This window comes from Enoplosus armatus, chromosome 1 (assembly GCF_043641665.1).
Source record: "Enoplosus armatus isolate fEnoArm2 chromosome 1, fEnoArm2.hap1, whole genome shotgun sequence".
NCBI lineage: Eukaryota > Metazoa > Chordata > Actinopteri > Centrarchiformes > Enoplosidae > Enoplosus > Enoplosus armatus.
The window spans coordinates 25,529,975-25,550,761 of NC_092180.1; the positions used below are offsets into that span (position 1 = coordinate 25,529,975).

At 42.1% G+C, this 20,787-nt stretch overlaps 2 protein-coding genes across 2 annotated transcripts in view; one reads left to right on the forward strand and one right to left on the reverse strand.

The window, feature by feature from the left end:
• Positions 1 to 13,232: 13,232 nt before the first annotated feature.
• LOC139289642 (high choriolytic enzyme 1-like) lies at positions 13,233 to 14,027 on the forward strand. The gene has a single exon (XM_070911244.1). It carries the CDS (start codon positions 13,233 to 13,235, stop codon positions 14,025 to 14,027), a length of 795 nt encoding a protein of 264 aa, XP_070767345.1.
• A 3,459-nt stretch (positions 14,028 to 17,486) lies between these two features.
• Positions 17,487 to 20,787, reverse strand: part of LOC139291134 (multiple C2 and transmembrane domain-containing protein 2-like) — a 33,269-nt gene continuing 29,968 nt past the window's right edge. Inside the window, exons 20-23 of the mRNA XM_070913105.1 lie at positions 20,154 to 20,263; positions 19,834 to 19,943; positions 19,275 to 19,372; positions 17,487 to 18,419 (exon numbers count right to left, since the gene is read on the reverse strand). Of these exons, the coding sequence (XP_070769206.1) occupies positions 18,372 to 18,419; positions 19,275 to 19,372; positions 19,834 to 19,943; positions 20,154 to 20,263 (366 nt within the window). The 3' untranslated portion in view covers positions 17,487 to 18,371. The remainder of the gene's footprint in view (positions 18,420 to 19,274; positions 19,373 to 19,833; positions 19,944 to 20,153; positions 20,264 to 20,787) is intronic.

Below are 20,787 nucleotides of genomic sequence, written 5' to 3' on the forward strand. Positions count from 1 at the left end.
AAGGCACCTCATTGGCCTGGCCTGTCAGCCCGGCCTCCCGGTCAGAGCCTAGATTAAAGCTTTATTGTGCACAGAAAGCAGGGCGAAAGTCATGTTAATCCCCCACTAATACATTGCTATCAGTGATCTGTTTTAACAACACGATCGAAACAAGATTCCTGGAACGGGCATTAATCTGACATGTGAAATAGTATTTTTTTTGTTTGTTTGTCTGTCTGTTAATACGTACTGTCGCAGCAGTGCATGTGACTCTGAAAAGCACAGTGCTGAGAGGGCCTCTGCTGTTGCTAAGATCCATTAAGATGCAAATCTTCCTTTTTGAAAAGTTAGGATTTTTTTTTTTTTTTTACTGAAAAGGCAACTGGGGCAAAAGGAAAAATCATACTGGGATGAAGAAAATCATGCCAACACTTAAATCAGTCGTTATGGCAAAGTCAGATCGGACGAGAGACGAAAGCGAATCCTCTGTGGATGTGGTCAAATATCAAAGGATCAAATGAAATGTCAGCTGCTCAGAATCTCCAGGATACAGCCAGATTGTAACATTTAAAGCGATCTGTGCCATTTCAGAAAACAAGTACCTGGAATATCAGTCTCACTGTATTTCGTTGTTGATGCTTTCAACATTTCAAGTGCATGTACTTTGAGGTACTTGTATTCTACTTTTATGTTACTGCACATGCTACTGCATTACAGTTGAGAGGGAAACGTTGTGCTTTTTACTCCACTACATTTATCTGACTGCTGTAGTCACTAGTTGCTCAAATGAAGATTTTACTTGGAAAAAAAACGTACCATAAGCTTTTGCAATGCATTGTTAAAGATTAAACCAGTGGTTTCCAATCTTGTGACTTGTCAGATCCAGCAAAGAGACATTTCCCCTCGAAACCTCTCACATGGTTTAATTTGAATAACTGTTGGAGGCTCAAAGAGGTCAAATCATCCTATATTACAGAAAAGTAAACTGTATATATAAAGAAGTTAAAGCTGGCGTCAGTATTAACTCTCTAACGATGTACTGTAATAAACCTACATTCTTCAGCCACAGGGATGATCATTTTCCTGCAGAATGGGGATTGTGATGGGGGATCAGGTAGAAGCAATGATCTGTATCGCAGCATGATGTAATACAGTCCCTCAGCATATACTTATGTGGTCAGTATGCCAATTTGTCAATATGCTAAAACTTAATAACATAACTCTTAAACTGCCTCATCATGAACAAAAAAAAAACACACATATGCAGTGATGGCACTGTTTTAAAAGCTCCAAAAGTCTTCTGAAATATGAACATGGTGCATTTCTGAGAGGATGTTTGACGGACATGAGAGGAACCATTTGTTATCAACCACCCGGTGGCACTTCATTTTGAAGTGACGAACTAATCACTGTTGATCTTCAATACTAATGGTTATAAAAATTTGCAGAAGCTTGGCCAAATCTTTTTTCCTGTTTCACTGAAATTTCATCTGCAACACTGAGATGCCGGTTAACTCACGAACATATAATTGAGTGAGACACGTCCAAAATGTTGACCCTTTCCTAAGACTATTAAAAGCTGTCACACCAATATCTGATGCCTAGTTTCGGCCCAGATCCATATCATGGAACAGAGACATATAAGTTGTAAAAAATACTGCCTCCTTCAGTATTCATTGGTGAAATAAAGGCCAGCAAAATGTTCCTTTCAGAAACCCATTACGTCTCCAACAAGTCATACTTTACATTGAAAAAAAAAGACCATGTCCCTGCTGGCTGTACAAGTTTTTGTAACCTTCCTGTGTGTCAACTATACAGTACACTCAGTTGCCAGTTTATTAGGTATACCTAGCTAAAACTAATGCAGTCCAAAGCAACAGTCCATGAAGGTTATAATGTTCAGTTTTTGTTGAAACTGTTTTATATATTATGTTCATTGTCCACCTCCTTTATACATTTTGGGAACATTGTTCAGTTTAACATTACAAAAGACCAATATGATAAATACATAAATGCTCTTTTCCACTGCTTTAACCATCCATTGTACTTTCTTGCAGTTTGAACGACTTCTGTCTTTGTGCTTCTTCTTTAATGTACTTTAAGTATAAAATAATTTTAAAAAGTAAAAAAAAAAAAAAATGAGGAAGTTATGAGCAAAACTTAAACATTTCAGACATCTTGGGGGAATGTTGAACATGAAACCATCAAATAAACATCTCATTGACAAATAACAGTGATATATGTAGACATTTGTGGGCAATAATATAAGGTAGCATGATCATTGCCCCAAAGAGACGTGTCAGTGCACCGATAACAGAGGCTTTCTAGTTTACTTTGTTCCTAACAAAGACGGGAAGACTTTTATTTCCGTCTTAGCACTTCTTAATCATCAGTGATCATTCATGGGTCACAGGAATATTGTCTGTGTGCTGTGACCTTTGACCTCTTGATCTCCTGACTACTGGTTGTTTGTATAATTGACAGTGGATCAGAGAATCAATGAAATTCATCAAGTAGAACTTGTTTTAATTCAAAATTTGCCTGTTTTGTCTCTTTTTTGGCTGAGACATGTGGGGTGGGGGCTGTGGTTCTGAGACATGTGGGGTGGGGGCTGGGGTTCTGGGTACATGGGACCTCAAGCAGCAAGTTGAAAATATGTTGATCTTAAAGCAAACGGTAATGTAGTGCAATATGCAGCTTTGTATATCACCAGCCTAAAACTGCAGGAAACAGATACAGCTTGAGTTTTCTAAAACTAGAACGCGTTTGACAGTGAACAGCTGGTCTCTGAAGCTTTATACAAAAAAACAAAAGACGTAACACTGATGAGTCCAGCTCACTAGGAGACTCTTCTGAATTTTGATCATAAACGATTCCAACTGTTCTGTTTTGAGTTTGACTCACTGGTTTAGATTGTCCTTCTGCTTTACTTTTTTTTTTTCCGGACCAGCAGCCAGCATGGTCACAGATATCATGGCTCATTCTTCCGCTCACAGGAAGCCTCTTTCACAAAGGTTATAATCCACCATAGAGAGTATGGAGCCCAAAACCTCCCGTTTGTATCATTATTTTAAGACCTCAAGGCTCAGATTGGATGAACGAGGTCTGTGAAATGTAGACAAAACTTTATTTATTAATCACAGACATCGTTTTCTATTAAGTTGCCCTCTGTTTCCCAAGAAATGATCCCTCAAAAACATCTTACTTTTCTGTCACATACATGTCTTTTTTATTAAGGCAAGAGCAGGGACAACAGTTCAATTTCAACCTAGGTTTATTGCCATGTTTTTTTTTTATTTAAAAAGCAGTTTAAAATGTGACGACATGCACATGCATTTACAAACAACTTGGACCTGGTACACCAAATGTCATAAGAAGCAGATGAGTGAAAAGAGAGTGAAAACTAAATGATACTGGTTTTCTCCCGTAAATCTTAAGTCATCACTTGACATGAAGGTTTCACCACCAGTAACTGCACTGATTTCACACTGCTATTTGGGTAAAAGGAAAATCTAGTGTTTTATTGGAGATGGGACTCTGCTTCTTCATGGATTTGCACAGGAAGGAGGTATATCAGCTCAAAACTCAAACTCTGCATCTCCAAATGTGTCTGAGTGCAAACAGGCATTAGTCTATTGAGCTGAATTGTAATTCCATTAGTTTACATACATTATGTTCGCTTTTTAGGCTTTATTTAGAGTGCTGCCGGGGTAACAGCATGTATTTTATTGTAAAATTTCCCCCCGGGGATCAATAAAGTATTTCTGATTCTGTTTCTGATTCTGATATTTTACATAAAGCAAAGGACATATGAAAAACTTTCCTTTTACATTTTAAAAAGTGGGAAAGCCAATAGACGTCAGGGCTATTGTCTTTTTTTTCAGTAGTTTGTGTTTAAAGTATCTGGATTTTGAGTCTCCATGTGACCATGCTCCACTTTCTATGTCAAAGTAATTTAGTATAACAGCATGCTTACAATGTTTCAGTTAATAGTGAAAATACAATACATTCAAGATATTGTCCATGATGTCAAACAAATAGAGGAAATAAATCTGAATCCAAAAACTAGCATCAGTTTTGCATTTGGTGGCATGCAAAGAGAGCCTCTCCATTTAGATGTGTTATGTAATAAGAGGCTGTAATCTGTTATATAATAACAGAGGAAGTGAAATGTACTGTACTTAAATTGGTGGGTTCCAGGATTTGTTTTCATCTCACAGCCAGACTTGCTTGTTCTCTTCAACATCTGTAAGTTACCGAAAAATTAAGGCTCAAGTAATGATTAATTAACCCTTTAGCTCTCAGATCTACAGCAGAGGTTGAACAGTTCTTTATTTTGATATAATTCTCACAATGCTGTTGCTATCAAATAAAGGCAAAAAATCCCCCAAAGATAATCTTGGGTGTTTTTCCAGAGTTTTGTGCACTAGACCCTCACACACCTTGTTTCCAGAAAGGCTTTCTCTCGGTGGCCACGCGTGAAGGAATGTATTTTAGACAAAACAACAGACAAAATATGGGGGGTGTGATTTGTGTTGAGCACACTGATTTAAGAAAAAGGCAGAATGTTTATTTGCAGCTGTCTATCAAAAGACAGAAAACCTCTGACAAATGTTTCCTTCATCATGTATATCTTTTATTGATGTATGTTTTCTTCCATCAGTGATGGCCACACAATGATTTTTCTTTCAGTTACTTACTTGGACTCCATAAAGACAAACCAACAATCTTACAGTTTCTTTTCAGTCCTGGTACACATGAAGTGCAGCGTTTCCCATTTTCACTTTAACTGATGGGTTTTAGGGATACACTAACGTTCATTTTACTGTGATAGGTCCATAAAATGTGAAGACCCATTATTATTATCATCTGCAGAGTCCAAAATCCAAAAGCTGTTCAGTTTACTATCGTAGATGACTAAGAAAACCAAAATTACTTCATCAATTGATCATCAAAAAAAGTTGAATCTGTGTCTATTATGTTGATCAGCACTAGTGGTTAGCTGACTTTTAGTTTTGGAAAAAGTTGCAGATCATTACTAGAATCACTTTGTATGAATTACTGAAATTACATGTGAAACAAAACAGATGCTTTTTCGTTTGGTATCATGTTTGGTTAGTAAGCAAAATGAGGATGAATTGAGCTGAGAAGAGAGTCATGAGTTTCTGCTTATTACACAAGCAGGAAAAAAAAAAGGAGGTGAGAGGAGACGATCTCACACTGCAGATGGTCTGTCAGCTCCATTCAGACGACAACATACAAACCAGTGCTTTTCTTTTACCTGCATGTTGCTCTGATGAAGACATTCTGACTTCATCATCAAGAGAAACTTTGTGAATAAATATTTCTTTTCACACTGAGTCAGTGGGGAGAGGTCATTCCATCCTCCTCGGATCTGAATCACATTCTGTCATAAACGGTTTGAACTGTTTCTCTCTGCAGAGGATATTTTTGGCTCTCCAGTGCGGCAAACACGGAGATGCACAGAGAAAGGGAGGGAGAGTGATGGCTGTCAGTGGGAGAGAGAGAGGCTCACAGACCCCCCCGCCCCCAGCCCCCGGCAGGCAGTGTGTGAGATCTGGGGGCCCCGGGGCCCTCTGGATGGCTCACGCTGAATGGGTGCCCTGGCGAGGTGACCAGGCTCATTGAGAGCAGGTTACGAGGGGAAGGGAATGCTTTTGCTCTGCGTTTGGCCCCCTGACCCACTGTCCAGCGTCTGCCTTGGCAGCTTTGAAACCCAACATATTTATTTGCAACGCTCTGAAGAGAGAGGGTGGAGCGGCTGTCAGAATAAAGTCATCGTCCTGCTGACAGCTTCATCTGCCGTTGAAGGGCAGCTATGACAGGCGCACAATGTCGCCGCGTCGGCCGGGCCCTGGGCGAAGGACTGTCATATGTGGACACGCTGGGAATCTAGCAACCGTCTCCCCTCCCTCCCGTCTCCTGAGCCCCCTTGATATGCCAGAATTATTTCTTTGGCCCTGTTAGAAATGTTTTTCATCTCAGTGTACAAGGGTGTCAACTGGGTAACATGTGGGAACTCCCCATTGCTCAGCATCAGGGCGTCCATGTTGTTTTTATCACTGTGTGAGAGAGAAAACATTAGGCACAAATGCATTTCTAAGCCATATCTAAATATACATACAAATACATCAAAATAGATGTAAAATTGAATATACATCTGTTGCAGATTCACCAGAGTTCCCTCTAAGCTGATGCTTGTTTTGTGAGTCCTGTCCTGATAATTCAATAATAATGAAATGAATCTGTAACTCTTACCAAATGACAACATGTTGTCAGTCTACAGACATGAGCATGAGCAGGTCTGTGTGTCTTGGCAGCACACTGCTGAGGCACTGGCTGCAATGTGTTGGCATGACGTCTCCTTTGCACACAAAGACAGATCAAAAACAGCACAGAATAATGTGAGTTTAAAGTTGAAAGTCTAGACTACTCTTCACTGTGCTAACAACCTTCTTTAATTAAAGGTATTATACATTTTGGTGGCAAAGAAGATGCACTTTGCTTTTGCCTTAGAGTTGAAGTAACTGATGTCTCTGAGAAAAAAACACTTTATAATACAGCCTGTGTGAAATTTGGTATGAATTACTGTAATACTCACCTCAAATGTCAGTAGAGTGGAAGAAAACAAGACTGTGGGGAACAAGCGAGTAACAATGAGGCATTTTAGAGGACAGGAGCATTCAATTATTCTCTTAGTATTTTTGTGAATACTGGGTACCAATGGGGCACAGAGTTGGGAAACAAAACTGAAGAATGGGAAAAAAAAGTTATATTGTGACCGGACATGAAAGCTGGTCAAGCTTCTCCTCTATAACAACCAATAATCTATAACAGTTTTTGTCAGATGGACACCAGATTAACTGTTGAGGGAAAAAGCATTTGTTTTTATTGTACCTCAATCATAAGAAACAGCACCTTCTCTGTAGTCAGTCCAAAGAACATAAGCTGGTAGGCTAAATTGCCTACATGCAGTGGGCTATCTACTATGATATCACTATAAATGCATTACTGTACTCTATAAATGATGGAAAAGTCCCTCATCATTTGTACCCCTTTTCTTTGAGCTTCTGTACTGAAAATCACGGGCTGTATTTTAAAGTGTTACCCAAAAGAAGGCTAAACTGACCAAACTACTGCACAGCATGATTAAGATGTATAAACAGAAATACAAAATGTCAGCAGAGCGACCTCTGTGTGATTGCATTGGTGATGCTCTGAGTGGTGAAGTGGCGGTACTGTGACAAGCTGGCGTCATGCTAACATTGACGGAGCAACCAGCATCCTTTGCTATCAATAAGTCATTATCCGAGCCATGCCACTGATGGGCATCCTGCAGCCCTCTCTGCAGCTCAGACAAAGAGGATGGAGCAGGTTTCAGCGCTGGAATGCTGCCCATGTATGAAGTGCTATTCATGCCACAGAGACGCAGGCCCGCCGTTGCCGTACTGTGTTCATACTGAAATTAGCACTGTATTAAAAAAAACTATTTATAATTACCACTTGGGATTGAGGCACTCATCTGGGTTGCCTTTAATTATTACTGTAGCCTCAAGTAAGCTTTATGAGTGTTTTGCTGGCTTTTTTTTTGCCCCAGGTTTTACACCTCTCTGGCTTTCCTATCTTCTTGGTGGAGGTTGTTGGGGCCACATGCAGACACCACCAAGGGCTGAAAAAGTACTTCCATCTTCTCTGCATGTTTTGTGGCTAAGAAAAGTCATTATTTTAGTCAGTACATTTTTTAACTGTTAATATTCTTCTCAAACAATACTAGAATTGAAAATCAAAAGTAAAGGACAATGGCCTGTGTTGTAAAGATGGAAATTCAACAATATTTATCATAAAGTATCAGGTCTCTATCAAGGAAACTGAGTGTGATTACAGGGTTAGCGCAAGTTAGGTAGCATTTTAAATACTTTAAAAACATTAGTTTTATGTTCAAATGTAGTTATTTTGGATGAAGAACCTCTGAAATCATTGCTTCTGAAACCAAGTCCAGTTTGTGTAATACATCCATGAGTTTTAAGGGTTATCAGACACCGAAACACTTCACAGTAGTTAATAATACTACAGCCACAAAATAGCTGGAGAATAACAAAATAGCAAGAAAGACGAGTCAACAGCGTCCAACTTCTTTGTGGCATTAATCACCCCCCATACAACCCCCCACAACATCACCCACTAAATCTCTCAGCACCGTCTCCACCATCAGCTCAAATTACCGTCCGCCTCTAATTGCTATGAACAATAACAGAAGAAAGCTTGTTAATGGTGAACGTAATTGTCCCAGACAAAAAGGCCAAACACAGCAGATCACACTTTACAGCGGGAGTGAGCAGAAGGCGACGTCTGGGCTGCAGCCAGTGAGCGGGGAGAGATATTTCACTGCAGATATCCATCTACCACCTGAATCACATTTCATTACTGGGTCTCCCATTAAACAGAACGCCAGACTCCCAAAGACTCCACTTTTACGGGCTAATCCACAGCACGGCATTGTTTCTGTTGGTAGTAATGTTTATGAAAGTATATGACATAGGCAACGCAGTGATGTGTGTGTGTTAGGAAAGCAAGACAGTGTGTATAAGCATGTGTATAAGTGTGTAGAGGTGTGCTGCATAAAAACTAATGAAACATATTCAAATTCCAGATATAGATATTAAGCAAAAGAAAGGCAGTATACGAGAAAAGGGAATTATTTTACTAAAATCAATTTTCACTTATTTTTAAGGATCTCCTGTGGAGTCCCTACCAGTGTGTGTACTGGTGTTTTTCATGAGGTGCATTGCATTTGGCATCTCAAGGAATAACTCCAGCCTGTTGGAGACGTTAAATGAGGTAGACAAGGCTTAAATCCTCCACTGCGTTGATAACTGACTCACCACTCGCTCTCCTTCTAACACACTGCTGAGAGGAGGAGGGTTAACTATCAGCTATAATGTGTTACTGAAGATCAGCTTCCCCCTCCGGCTTCACTCCTCACCCCCCCCACCCCTCCCACCGCAACCCCCCATCCCAGCCCTCCCTCCCTCCCTCCCTCCCCAGCATCCCCTGCTGCTGTTGTTAGGGTGGTCTCTGCTTCTGCTGTCACCAAGCCGCTGGTCTTTCAGCCGTCCTGCTCCCTCCCCGCTTTTTTTTGCCGCTCTCTTAGGCGTCACAAGATTACTGAAGCAGTGCTGACATCTCTATCAGCCTGACCTAACACTCTGCCCTTTTCCCTCCCACCCTCTCCTCTCCTCCTCCTGCACTCCAGGATCCATCACAGCCTGAGCTGCTCAACTACTACACATTCAAAAAAAATTACCAGGAGAAAATAAGAATTACAGAAAATACAGACAGCACGTGAACTAAACACTTTGCTGCCTCCAGCACTTGACAGTAATTTAGATAAGACTGCTCTAAGTCTCTCTTTCTCAACTCAGAGAGACATTTCTAGGAGGTATTTCCAGGGCGTCCCTGTGGTTTGGTTGCTAACTATTATTATCTGATATGTAGCTATGATGTTTTTAAATCTAGACAGGGTTCTTTAACTCATATCCTACTCAATACCACCCATTCAGTTCATTCAGTTGTGCAATAAGTAGAAATAAAACATCTTTCAAAAGAACAATTCCACAGATTTTTTACAAAATTAGTTTTTAGCTATGCTAGCAGTGTTGCTCTGTGGATGGCAATGTTGTTAAGACATGCATGGTCCCAAGAGGGCCAATCCCACTGACTTTGGTGATCCCGATTTTCATCTTGTGCCATTAAAGTGCTAGCAAATTAGCAAATGTTAGCATGCTAACCTCCCTAAACTCCAATGGTGAGCATGGTAAACATCATACCTGTTAAACATCAGAACGTTAAGATTGTCATTGTGAGCATGCTGCGTTGGCATTTAGCTCAGAGCCGGACTGTGCTCGGTGTCTTGTGAACAAAAAACAAGTTTTTTACAATTGCACGTGCCGTACATGTAACAAAAGGCATTTTGACTTTTTGCTGATCCTAAAAATGTGATATGAATTAAACAACTTTGAAATATGATCAATCAGTATGACCCCAGCTAAGTAGTTTCCGTTTTAGTCTAGAGAGTTTTCAATCCACTTTCATATCAAGACAATTAGATTACAACATGAAGAGAAAGTTAAGGGCCAAAGCACAAGTGTTTTTAGGGTCTGCAGGCACTAAATGTTCCTGGCGTACTCTCCGAGTGTCCCTGATGGACGGACACCACTGTTAGAGGCTTCAAGAAGAGAAGAGGAATAGTGAGAATTACTTTTGGGAGTTTTACACGCACGTTTTGAAAATATAGCTTACTTCTAGACCACCAGTGTGACAAAGTGAAATAGATACAGGGGCAGATGTTAAATTGTTTACAGACCAGATTTTATGCCTAGAGTGGAGACATCAAAGAGCATGCCTTGTGATTTCATGCAGAGGATGGAAACATTCATGAAGCCTCATCACTGCTGAGAAACCACAAACGTTATTGGCTATTATCTTACAACATTGCAGCTAATGCTTAATACAATAAGTCTAAAAAATGATATGATATATATGATGACGCTGATGGCAAATCTTTGACTGGCTGTCTTGTGTTTTATTGGAGTTTTGGCTACATACAATACAAATGAAGCCACATATTTGCCCTGCAGACTAGTTATGTGTCCTTTTCAGCTCAGTGTTAATGACGAACACGCACCAAGGACAAAAACCACACCACTGTTTGTATCCCTCATGGCATTAAAAGTGCACTTGTGCTGTGAAAGAGCTCATAAAAAGCGAAATGAAATGTACACAAGTGCGTGTGTATACACAGTATATATAGTATATGTACATTCACTGGGACAGCACGTACTTCAGAGAGACAACAGCGTCTCTAACATTGATCGGACATTGATGCCAGAGGTCTGCATTTACAGCTGCTATATGTCATGAACATGCTCTTTTCTTCCAGATGTCTTACATTGCGCTGCACGTTGCATGTCAGCATGTACGGCGCTATCATTAATTGTTGGTATGCCTCTGCTCTGGTTTAAGAAAAACAAATGCCTGAGATTTTATTCTTCCAGCTGAATGAAGTGATTCTAATTCTGGTCTTTTCAGACACATGACCAGTTTCCCTTTTCATAAGTTATATTGAATTTCCCCCCGCTGAATGCTGTCTTTGCTCGCCGGCTGCATTCATCCAATCACCCCCCAGTGTTAGCTTTTGAGATTTGTGAGGGGAATGATTTTCATCTGCAAACAAACTGCTGTTCATGATAGAATTCCTCGGCCGGTCGGGTCTGAGTGTTGTTATTAAGCAACCTAAAATGACACAGTCTGCAGGGGGGCCTGCCAGTGGAAAGATGCTGTCCATTAGCTGTCAACAATGACCACTGGGTCCACCCTCCCATGGGACTGGCAAGCAAGGCATCGTCTCATCCTGAGTCTGGCTGAGAGATCACACAGGCCCCATTGTCTCAAGCAGCCTGGGGTCTTATTGTAGCAGCGGCTCTGGGAAAGGACGAGCCTTCACGTCCGTGGTCTGTTAAAGAATGGGCTTTCTCCAGGCTAAGGCCACGAAAACTGTAAGGGATGAATCTAGGGGAGCACAGAGAGGCTACGGAGTAGATTTGGAATAGGGGCACCCCTCCTTAGACGAGCTTGGAGTCCCCATCCAGACCTCCCTCTCCCTCTCCCAGCCCTGACCTCCCTTCTCCACCTCTGTTTAATAATGCCTGGGCCTTGGTCATTATTTTGGGCAGATGGAGACGGGGGCAGGCGGTGAAAGGAGCTGGTGTCACTCCTGAGGAGAGGATGGTAGGGATGACAGAGAAGAAAAAGCGAATCAGAGAAAAGATCAAAAGCAGAAGCTCGCCTTTCACTCGCCTGAAAGCGCTAAAGAGGATAAGGAACGATCGGGCCCGGGGTCTCCTGTCCTCTCTGGCAATTAGACTCAGCTGATGGAGAGAAAGGCGTGAATGGCAGGGTTCAAGGCCCTCTCTAGGACTCACACAACGGGAAGGAGTTTTTTCCCTGACGCCTCCTTTATCTTCCTCTCCTTTCAGAGTGTCAGAAATGCAGCTGAAATATCTCTCCAAAAAGACAGCACAATCACCAATGCCAAACCTTAATCACGGTGGCTGATGAGATTGGGGGGGGGTTGGGGGGGGGGGGGTGTTTGAGAGAAAACACACATTCTTTTCACAATTCATCTTTACACTTTATATGAGGCCAGGATTCAAGGGAGGTGTAGTAGGTTTATATGTGTTAATTAAATTGCACAAATTAGAGTTCATATTTCCATGAGACAGGAGGACACATCACATCGGTATACAGTATCTATCTACAGTAAGTATACAGTTAAACACCAATATACAGCGATAACTCATTGTTTTACAATGTATTATAGGAGGAAGCTGTTTTCGAGGGCAGGAGACATCTGAAATGAAAACCATTTATTTGACTTTTCCCATTCATTTTTAAATGAAGAAAACTAGAAAAATGAAAGGTGCACCAAACTAATTCAATGAAAATACATCATAAATTAGTATAAGCATGCATGAGTAAACAAATGTTCCTGGCGTAACCTCTGAGTGTCCCTGATGGACGGGGCAGCCATGATGGTTTTGTACAATGGCTTGGACTGTTTCGTACAATTTAGTATTCTTCTTTTTTTTTTTTTGACTAGAGAGCCGTCTCGGGCGCAGCAACAGCAACACGTCCCACAGGAACCTATTAATATCCTCTACATATGCAAGAGTTTCAATAGGCCGTCTATCATCCTCACAGAGGGACACGCAGCTTTGCTACAACTTCAACAGCTTGTCATAAAAAGACGCGCAGGGGATTTCAATTACGCAGGTCATCAGAGAGTGAAGAAACTGTATTTGGGTCACACAAATTTGAACATATATACTTTGGTGGAGGTTGCTAAAATAGGCATTTGTAAAAGAAAGATAAATAAAACCAGCTGAGCTTTGTGTAGCTAAGGAGCAACAGGGCACACAGTAGACAAGATGGATAAAGAAACTTTTGTGGGATTAGATTCTATGTTTAAAAAGTAGGTTTGTCTGTGGAGTCCTCCCCTCAGTGGTTTATTTAGGCCTAGCAGTGTGGACCCCAACCCATAATCCTCCTGCAGACACACCTGTAGAGGAGAGTATAAAGAGCCTGGACTGAACTGAGTCAAACATCAAGCTTCAAGGAGTCTCTCCCCAGCAGCTCTCCACAGAAGCTCCACAGCCTCCAGACGGACCCTGAAGATGACTCCCTCTGCCAGCCTGCTGCTGCTGCTCCTGCTCGGCCTCTCTCAGGCACATCCTCTCCAGGAGGAAGGAAGTGGAGAAGAAGAAGAAGTCCCAGACACCGTCGACATCACCACCAGGATTCTGACCTCCAACAACGGCACAGACGAGATCCTGCTTGAGGGAGACCTGCTGGCTCCCAAAACCAGAAACGCCATGGTGTGCTGGTCCCAGAGCTGCCTGTGGAGGAAAGCTTCCAACGGCTTGGTGATTATCCCCTTTGTCATGAGCAGTGAGTTCAGCAGCTGGGAGAGGCAAAAGATTGACAACGCCATGAAGGTCTACCACAGCAGAACCTGCATCCGTTTCGTCCCCCGTCAGAACGAGTACGACTACATCAGCGTCGAGAACAAAGCCGGATGTTTCTCCTCTCTGGGCAGAGAGGGAGGCAGACAGGTGCTCTCTCTCAACAGGCAGGGCTGCCTCTACCACGGCATCGTCCTGCACGAGATCAACCACGCTCTGGGCTTCCAGCACGAACAGACCAGGAGCGACCGCGACTACCACGTCAGGATCAACTGGGAGAACATCAACCCGCAGATGGCCTACAACTTCTACAGGCAGTCCACCAACAACCTCAACACTCCCTACGACTACTCCTCCATCATGCACTACGGAAGAACAGCCTTCTCCATCCAGTACGGGAAGGACTCCATCACCCCCATCCCCGACCCCAACGTCCAGATCGGCCAGAGGCAGGGCATGTCCTACTGGGACATCATGAGGATCAACATGCTCTACGGCTGCCAATAACAATGCTGATAAAAGTTATCCAGGAAAACAAGTTTCTGTTATAAAATTCTTTATTAAGCAGACAGGAGTATCTAGGATTAAGTCAATGAATCTGTGAATCCTTTGATATTGTTCGTAATAAAACTTGTTGTTGTCCAAAAAGTATTAAAGACACATCAGTGAGCCACACCATTGCACTGGGTTCCATCATTACCATGAACGTGGACATTGTAGTTTATTTCAAATCAGTCCTACATACACTGTCCTGCTGCCGTGGTCACTAGATGAGTGGTTCCCAAACAGGGGTATCTGTACCCAACGGGGTACTTCTGCAGTCACCACGGGGGTACGTGGAAAGATTATTTGACAAAATAGCAATAAGATTTAAGAAAGATTCACATATAGTGTCAGCTATAGCACCTGAACATCACGTGTTGCAATTAACTGTGCAAAACAGTCAGTTAAAAGTAACTGATGGTTGAAACGTCCAGCTTCAGCCACTCCAGTGGTCGTACAGATGCAAACTTAAAGGAACAGTTCATCCCAAAATGTATTTTCTTTCTACCGAATTACGCCCGTGTCACAGCACAGAAGGAAGCTTGCATCTACTCATGGACGAGAGGCTCGTGCTCGTGACAGCGCAGGATGTAAACATGGCGTCCTCCTCGGCTGAGCTGTAACATTAGCTAGCTCACCTAGCACCACTGAGCCAGCTACAGTCACAGCTCAGCCGAGGTAGAAAGAAAATAGTTCCTGCATGAAACTGCTCACAACAAGGTCTGTGGATTATCTTGAGTAACAGGGTCATGACTTCTGGAAAGAGACATTGCTGTTGAGTTTTCCAATGGTATTTATTTTTTTGGCGCTTCGAGCACCACAAGCCGAGCGCCATCTAGTTCCATTATATTCGAGAGAATGCAGATCTAGATGGATAACTACAGGTGAGAGGAAAAATATGTATTTTTAACTTTGGGGTGAACTGTCCCGTTAACCAAACTGCATGGACTGCAACAATTCCCACTGTTACATCATCAATAGTTAAATAATATCCAGCTTATTATATTCAAATGATCACGTTTAGAACATGCTGATGAAGGGGTACTCGAGTTCATCTGATATATATCTGACAAAAAAAGGTTAGGAACCACTGCGTTAGAGGACCAAATGTGTATTTACCCACAGCATAAGCGTGGCTGAGTGCCACAGACTCTGTACTGTAAGACGTCTTTGGTATTTTCAGGGGATTTGTTAACAATAACCAAAATATACATTTTACCAGCCTCGTCCTTTAAGATAAAACAGCAGAACATTTTATTCAGCTTTTGTATAAGTTTATTTTTTACAATTATGATATTCTAACGTTGTAGTGAGTTGTCAGTGTGTTGGTGTCTCTAACAAAGTCGGTGTGCCTCTCCTCTGTCAATCAGAGCTGTCAGCTGTTCATGGCCTCCGGCTCCTCTGGATCGAGGGCTTTGATGTTGGCCTGCTCCGGGACGACACAGTCGCCCCACAGCCTCTGGGCAGCCGCCCCGGCTGGTACACACTGCGCCTGTGATTTACCTGGACCCAGACTCCCTGAAGGATTGTTAACACTATGGGGAGTGGTGGGGGGTCCACATGGTCAGAATCAAGCTCATTACTGAGAGCAATGATTGTTGGACGAGGATAAGACAATTGTGAGAAGTCAGACATCGAATCTCTCGACAAAATGCTTGATCACTGGACTGCAGACAACATTTTAGTCAAACGAATCGTCAGACATCTTGGGAAATGTTCTTTCTTGCTGGGAAGAAGGTAGATCGTTCTCACCCCAACCCAGCAGAATGGAAAAACCCTTCTCTATTAATACGCATTAGCAGTTGCTAGCCAGCCGCAGTGATAATGATCCTCAGTATCAGAACAGTGTCATTATGTGAGCGGTGATGTTTAGAAACAGAAAGAAGGAACAGATAGGATCCTGACAAGCAAGTAAACACCTGACTGCACTGCTCCATGTTTGGATTGGAACCAATCAGCTTCCACTATGCTTGTAAGAGTTAACTTGTGCTTTTCGGCCTCTTCGCCTTTTTCTCACGACAGTTTGTATATGATCATACTTAGAATTCGCTGCCCATAGTTTCCTGCAGCAGCGGGGAGTTTGAAGGTGAAGCGTCAGAGAAACAGACAGCGAGCCACCAGCTCCCTGCTGCTCACTGGCAATGTTTTGTGTTGGGAACCAGTTAAACACCATGTCGCCCATTAGACCCCTCCATCCCATCTACGCACACACAGACACCAATGGGTCCATGCTGCATGTAGTTATTAACGCGTTAATAAAGACTGTTAATGGATAATAATGCACATTCACACCCTCTGCAGAGCTTTAAATGCAGCACCTCTGTCTGCACACACACACACACACACACACACACACACACACACACACACACACACACACACACAGCTGGGTTATAACAAGTCTTCTGAGACCGATCAGCCGCCGTATTTGTGGCTCATCAGAATGCACGTGCCACATCGCATTAGTCCCCGCGTGTGAACCGCGATTTTACTTGGTAATTGTGACGCGTCTCGCCGCCTATACATATTCATGCTGGAGCCTGGAAGTGTCAGATTGAGATGTCCTTCCAGTGTCCTTGACAGCGGGTTATTAATATTGAATACCTAAGTCAACATTATAACTAGATGAAGAGATATACAGGTCACCGTCTGCCCGTCCTCAACTGAACAATATTTTATAAGATGGATTATATATTATATATTTCTTTTTTTTTTTTTTAATTAAATTACATTTAGTGTGTTTCCCCCAAAGGAGGTGTTATTTCATGTATTTCCCAAACAATCCAGTGTTAACGGACATCCCATCAGTTCAACCATCAAATGCTTTCATATCCATTTGTCTGGCATTTGACGCAGAATGATGGGATTCTTATTGTTTCATGAGATCAGCTTTCCTCTAATTTCACTCATTTTTCGTTTAAGAGGCTTCTGACGGGGAGCCCACGCGCTCCGACTTAAAAGCCATAAATCCCAGGGTATTACTGTGAACGCCAACATCTTAACTAGTCCAACTCTCCGATCCCTAAATTGGTGCGGCTGTTGTTGCTTGTGGCTGCTTTTAAAATCCTCCTCCTCCTGCTGCTGCTGCTGCTGCTCCTGAGCGGTGCGCAGCCCGGTAGCTGCCGGAGGTTCGTCCGGCTGTTGGGCCTGATAGGCTGCTGGCTGCAGGCATCCTCATCCTCAGCAGCTGAGAGGAGGTCGCCGAGGTCCTCCTGCTCGTGGCGACGCCCAAGGGCCATCAACACAGCGGGGAGCCCCGGGGTGCCGGCGAGGTCTCCCACAGCCTCCGCCTCGCTTTCATGAAAGCCTAATGAAGGGGGTGGGAGTTGTTGGGGGGGGGGGGGCTCGGAGAATGTGCTGTTAAGACGCCCACAATCCTGCGGCGTGCAGGGGAATTCAAAGAAAAGCTACTATACAACTGTGTGATTGTGTGCATTTATTGCTGTTAGAAACACAACACGCCTTCATCGATGATCGTCATTAATAAATAAAGTCAGGCGCGCACAGATGTGGCCCCCATCCCACTCACAAGCTAAGAGTCAAACACAACATGGAGCACAGAACAGTGCAGCCTCTGTGTCGGATGAATGGAAATCAATGTAGGCACTTATCTTTACATGTGAAAACACAGCTGATATTGTCACGTTGAAGTAACACTAGTCAGTCAACACTGCATGTACATAGCTCTTTATCCGTTTCCAAAGAAACAAAGGAGCATCGTGCATCATGTTTGCTTCTAACTTTGGATATGTTGCTGTACATGGACATATGAAAGGCTCGATTTGGAAGAGCAAATGTTACCTGAATTTCATCATTAATATTTAAAAGACCTTGCACTTAAAAATATAACTATTTTCCAAGAAAACGCCTCATACTTTTTAAAGCAGGCCATAATGAAATTGACTTAATTACTTGTGTAAAAGTACACACACAAATGTTACACGTACATTCAGTGTAATACAAACAGATATATCGGCTGGTTTCAGAAGGACACAACCTGGGGCCAGGAATATAAAATAAAGCAGCTTCTGATCCGATATCTTAAAGAATAAACTGTACACACAATAAAACACAGATGATCTTTGGAAATAATATTACAAGTTGCTCCAGAAATGCACAGATAGACACGGTCGGTTATAAAATCGTGGTAAAGTGATCTCTGCAGGGTCCTCAGTATGGACGTCTTTGGTTGAGAGGTCTTTCGGCAAAAACGGACAAAAGGTGAGATTCTGCAGGCCTCCAGCAGATCCTCTGGAAACAGTTTTTAGGTAAGAAGCAAACAGCGGCATCAGGTCCTCCTCCTACAGTCTACGAGATTTTCTTCTTCTTGCTGCCTCTCATCTCACTGTACTGAACCTGCAGGAAATATATATTCAGTCTTTTTACCACTGATGCATTACTTTTTGTTCATCTTGTAATTTATTCAATTACTATTACAAAACAAATAACATTTTCACTGAGGCAGTGTGTGGTGAAGTACTTCCACAGTGACTGACCACAGTCTTTGTGCAGACAGAACAACAGTGGTCAGCGGAGAAACTACAGAGAGCCACCGTCGCTAAACCCAGAGGCCCGAGGGCATCGAGGAAGGAGAGGGGGGAGGCAAACAGGGTCAAACAGCTTAGAGAGAGAGAGGGACCATGACAGGGAGGGTGAGGAAGAAAGAGACAACAGGAGGAGAGAGGGAATAGAGGGAGAAGAGAGGTCGGCACAGCAGAACACGAATGGAAGAGAAGAAATAGGAAAATATTTGAGGGACATGAGGGAGCCACTTTGGACCATCAACGCAAAGTCCTGCAACCTTGGTGATGAAAAAGTGTGGTTACTTTTATTATTAAAGTGATGTAAATGATTCTACAAAGCCAGCTAAATTCACCAACTTATTCTGGCTCTTTTAGGTTGACGTGAGTTGCTGACGGATATTGTAGCTCCTGCTGCGGCTGGTGGGTTCATACAGGAGACACCAGCAGCAGCGTCTCCTGCCTCGGCCTGGGAACAGCCTGCGCTGCAAAGCTGCTAAGCAGCAGACCTCCACCAGGGATGTATCATGACCAAAACACAACAGAAATTATACAGGGCTACATAATTATACAGATGAAGCTAATTATACAGACAAGAGGGATGAATGCCTGGGAGTTGTTTTAGTAAAATGCAAAGCGAGCGGGCTCTGGGATTTTGGGCTTCCTGGCCGGCTGATCCAGCGGGGCTTACCTTCTGCACATCTGAAGGCACCCTCGACAGGAAATCAAGCACTTCATTGTTGTCAATGCTGTACGGGTTCCGTAGTTTCTTGGTGAATTTATTGATGCCTAAAACAGAAAGTCACACCAACATATCATTAACAGTAGTCTCTCGTGGCTGCGCTCTTTGTTTCCACACAAGCAAATACCTGCAGAGGAGACTCGTGCTGTCCAAATATACTATAAAATGAAATATTGCTTGGAGTGCTACCGTAGGTGCCCTTTTTCTTGTTTTCCTTTCACTTTTATAGGCTGGAAGAGGTGTAAAATGTTACACTCTAGTCATTCAGATAATACTCTTAACCAGTAAGACTTCATTTCATACATCATTATAAGCAGCTAATATTAAAGAGATAAAAACAGTATGTATATATATCTCATGGGTAATAGGAATAGAAGAAATAAAAATGAGGAGAATTTTTACTATGACTGCAACTCAGAATAGTTAGTGGACAAGGATTCTATGGTATGATGAGGTAAACCGACACATCAACACAAAACAGCGGACATAAACAGTGTTTGAGACTCACCCCATATTAAAACTATGTAGCGTACTGGGATGTAGTATGTAAGGATGGTTGCAATGACAAAGATCAGAAAAGCCAGGCTGGACAGGAACGGCACCGACCAGTTGAAAGTGCTGACAAATGAAGATCACAAACAAGAATTGAATTTACTCATTACTCGTATAAGAAATAAAGTACCTGTGGAAGTAATGATAAAATGTAACTTTCTTTTATAATGGATAATTACAGGACTGGACAATTAATACCTTAAAATATTAGTTGAAATACAAATAAATGTTCAACTGCAGTGAGCTGTAATTTTACGACAGGTCTTTAATTCCTACTTTTTAATCCTCTCCCCAAAACAGGCAATCTCGTCCAGCAGGTTCTGAAGGGTGATGATGGTGTCTTGGACCATGTGGATTTTCTCCATCAGCCCTCTTCTCTCCGACTCCTACAGCATAAAAAAAAAAATTATTATTAATTATTTGCTACTTTCATGTGTATTGGTGGGGAAAGTAGATGATTTTCAGCAGCTAATTGTATTAGAATAACAAAAGCACAAATTCAAAAAATAAAGAATAAAGGACTGTGCCTTCACAAATCTAATAAAAGGTAGTTCTATTTATAATATAGACAGATTGCCAGACATGCAGCTCATTAAATGACTCTTTACTCTTGAAAGTACGATCAGTATACAGATTAAATACATGACTGGAAAGGAGGTGAAACTCTAATGCAAGCACAAACAAAAAAACATTTGTTACTTTACATTAAATGTAGTTTGGTCAGAGTTTATTTTGCTTTGTGAGTGTTCTCTTGTGGCTTTGTGTTAGACTGTGTTTACACTGCCCTGGTAAATGAGATACTATATATATATATATATATATATATATATATATATATATATATATATAACAAAATACTTCCCAGTTAAAGAGGTGAAAAAAACAACAACAACAACAACAACTAAACCCC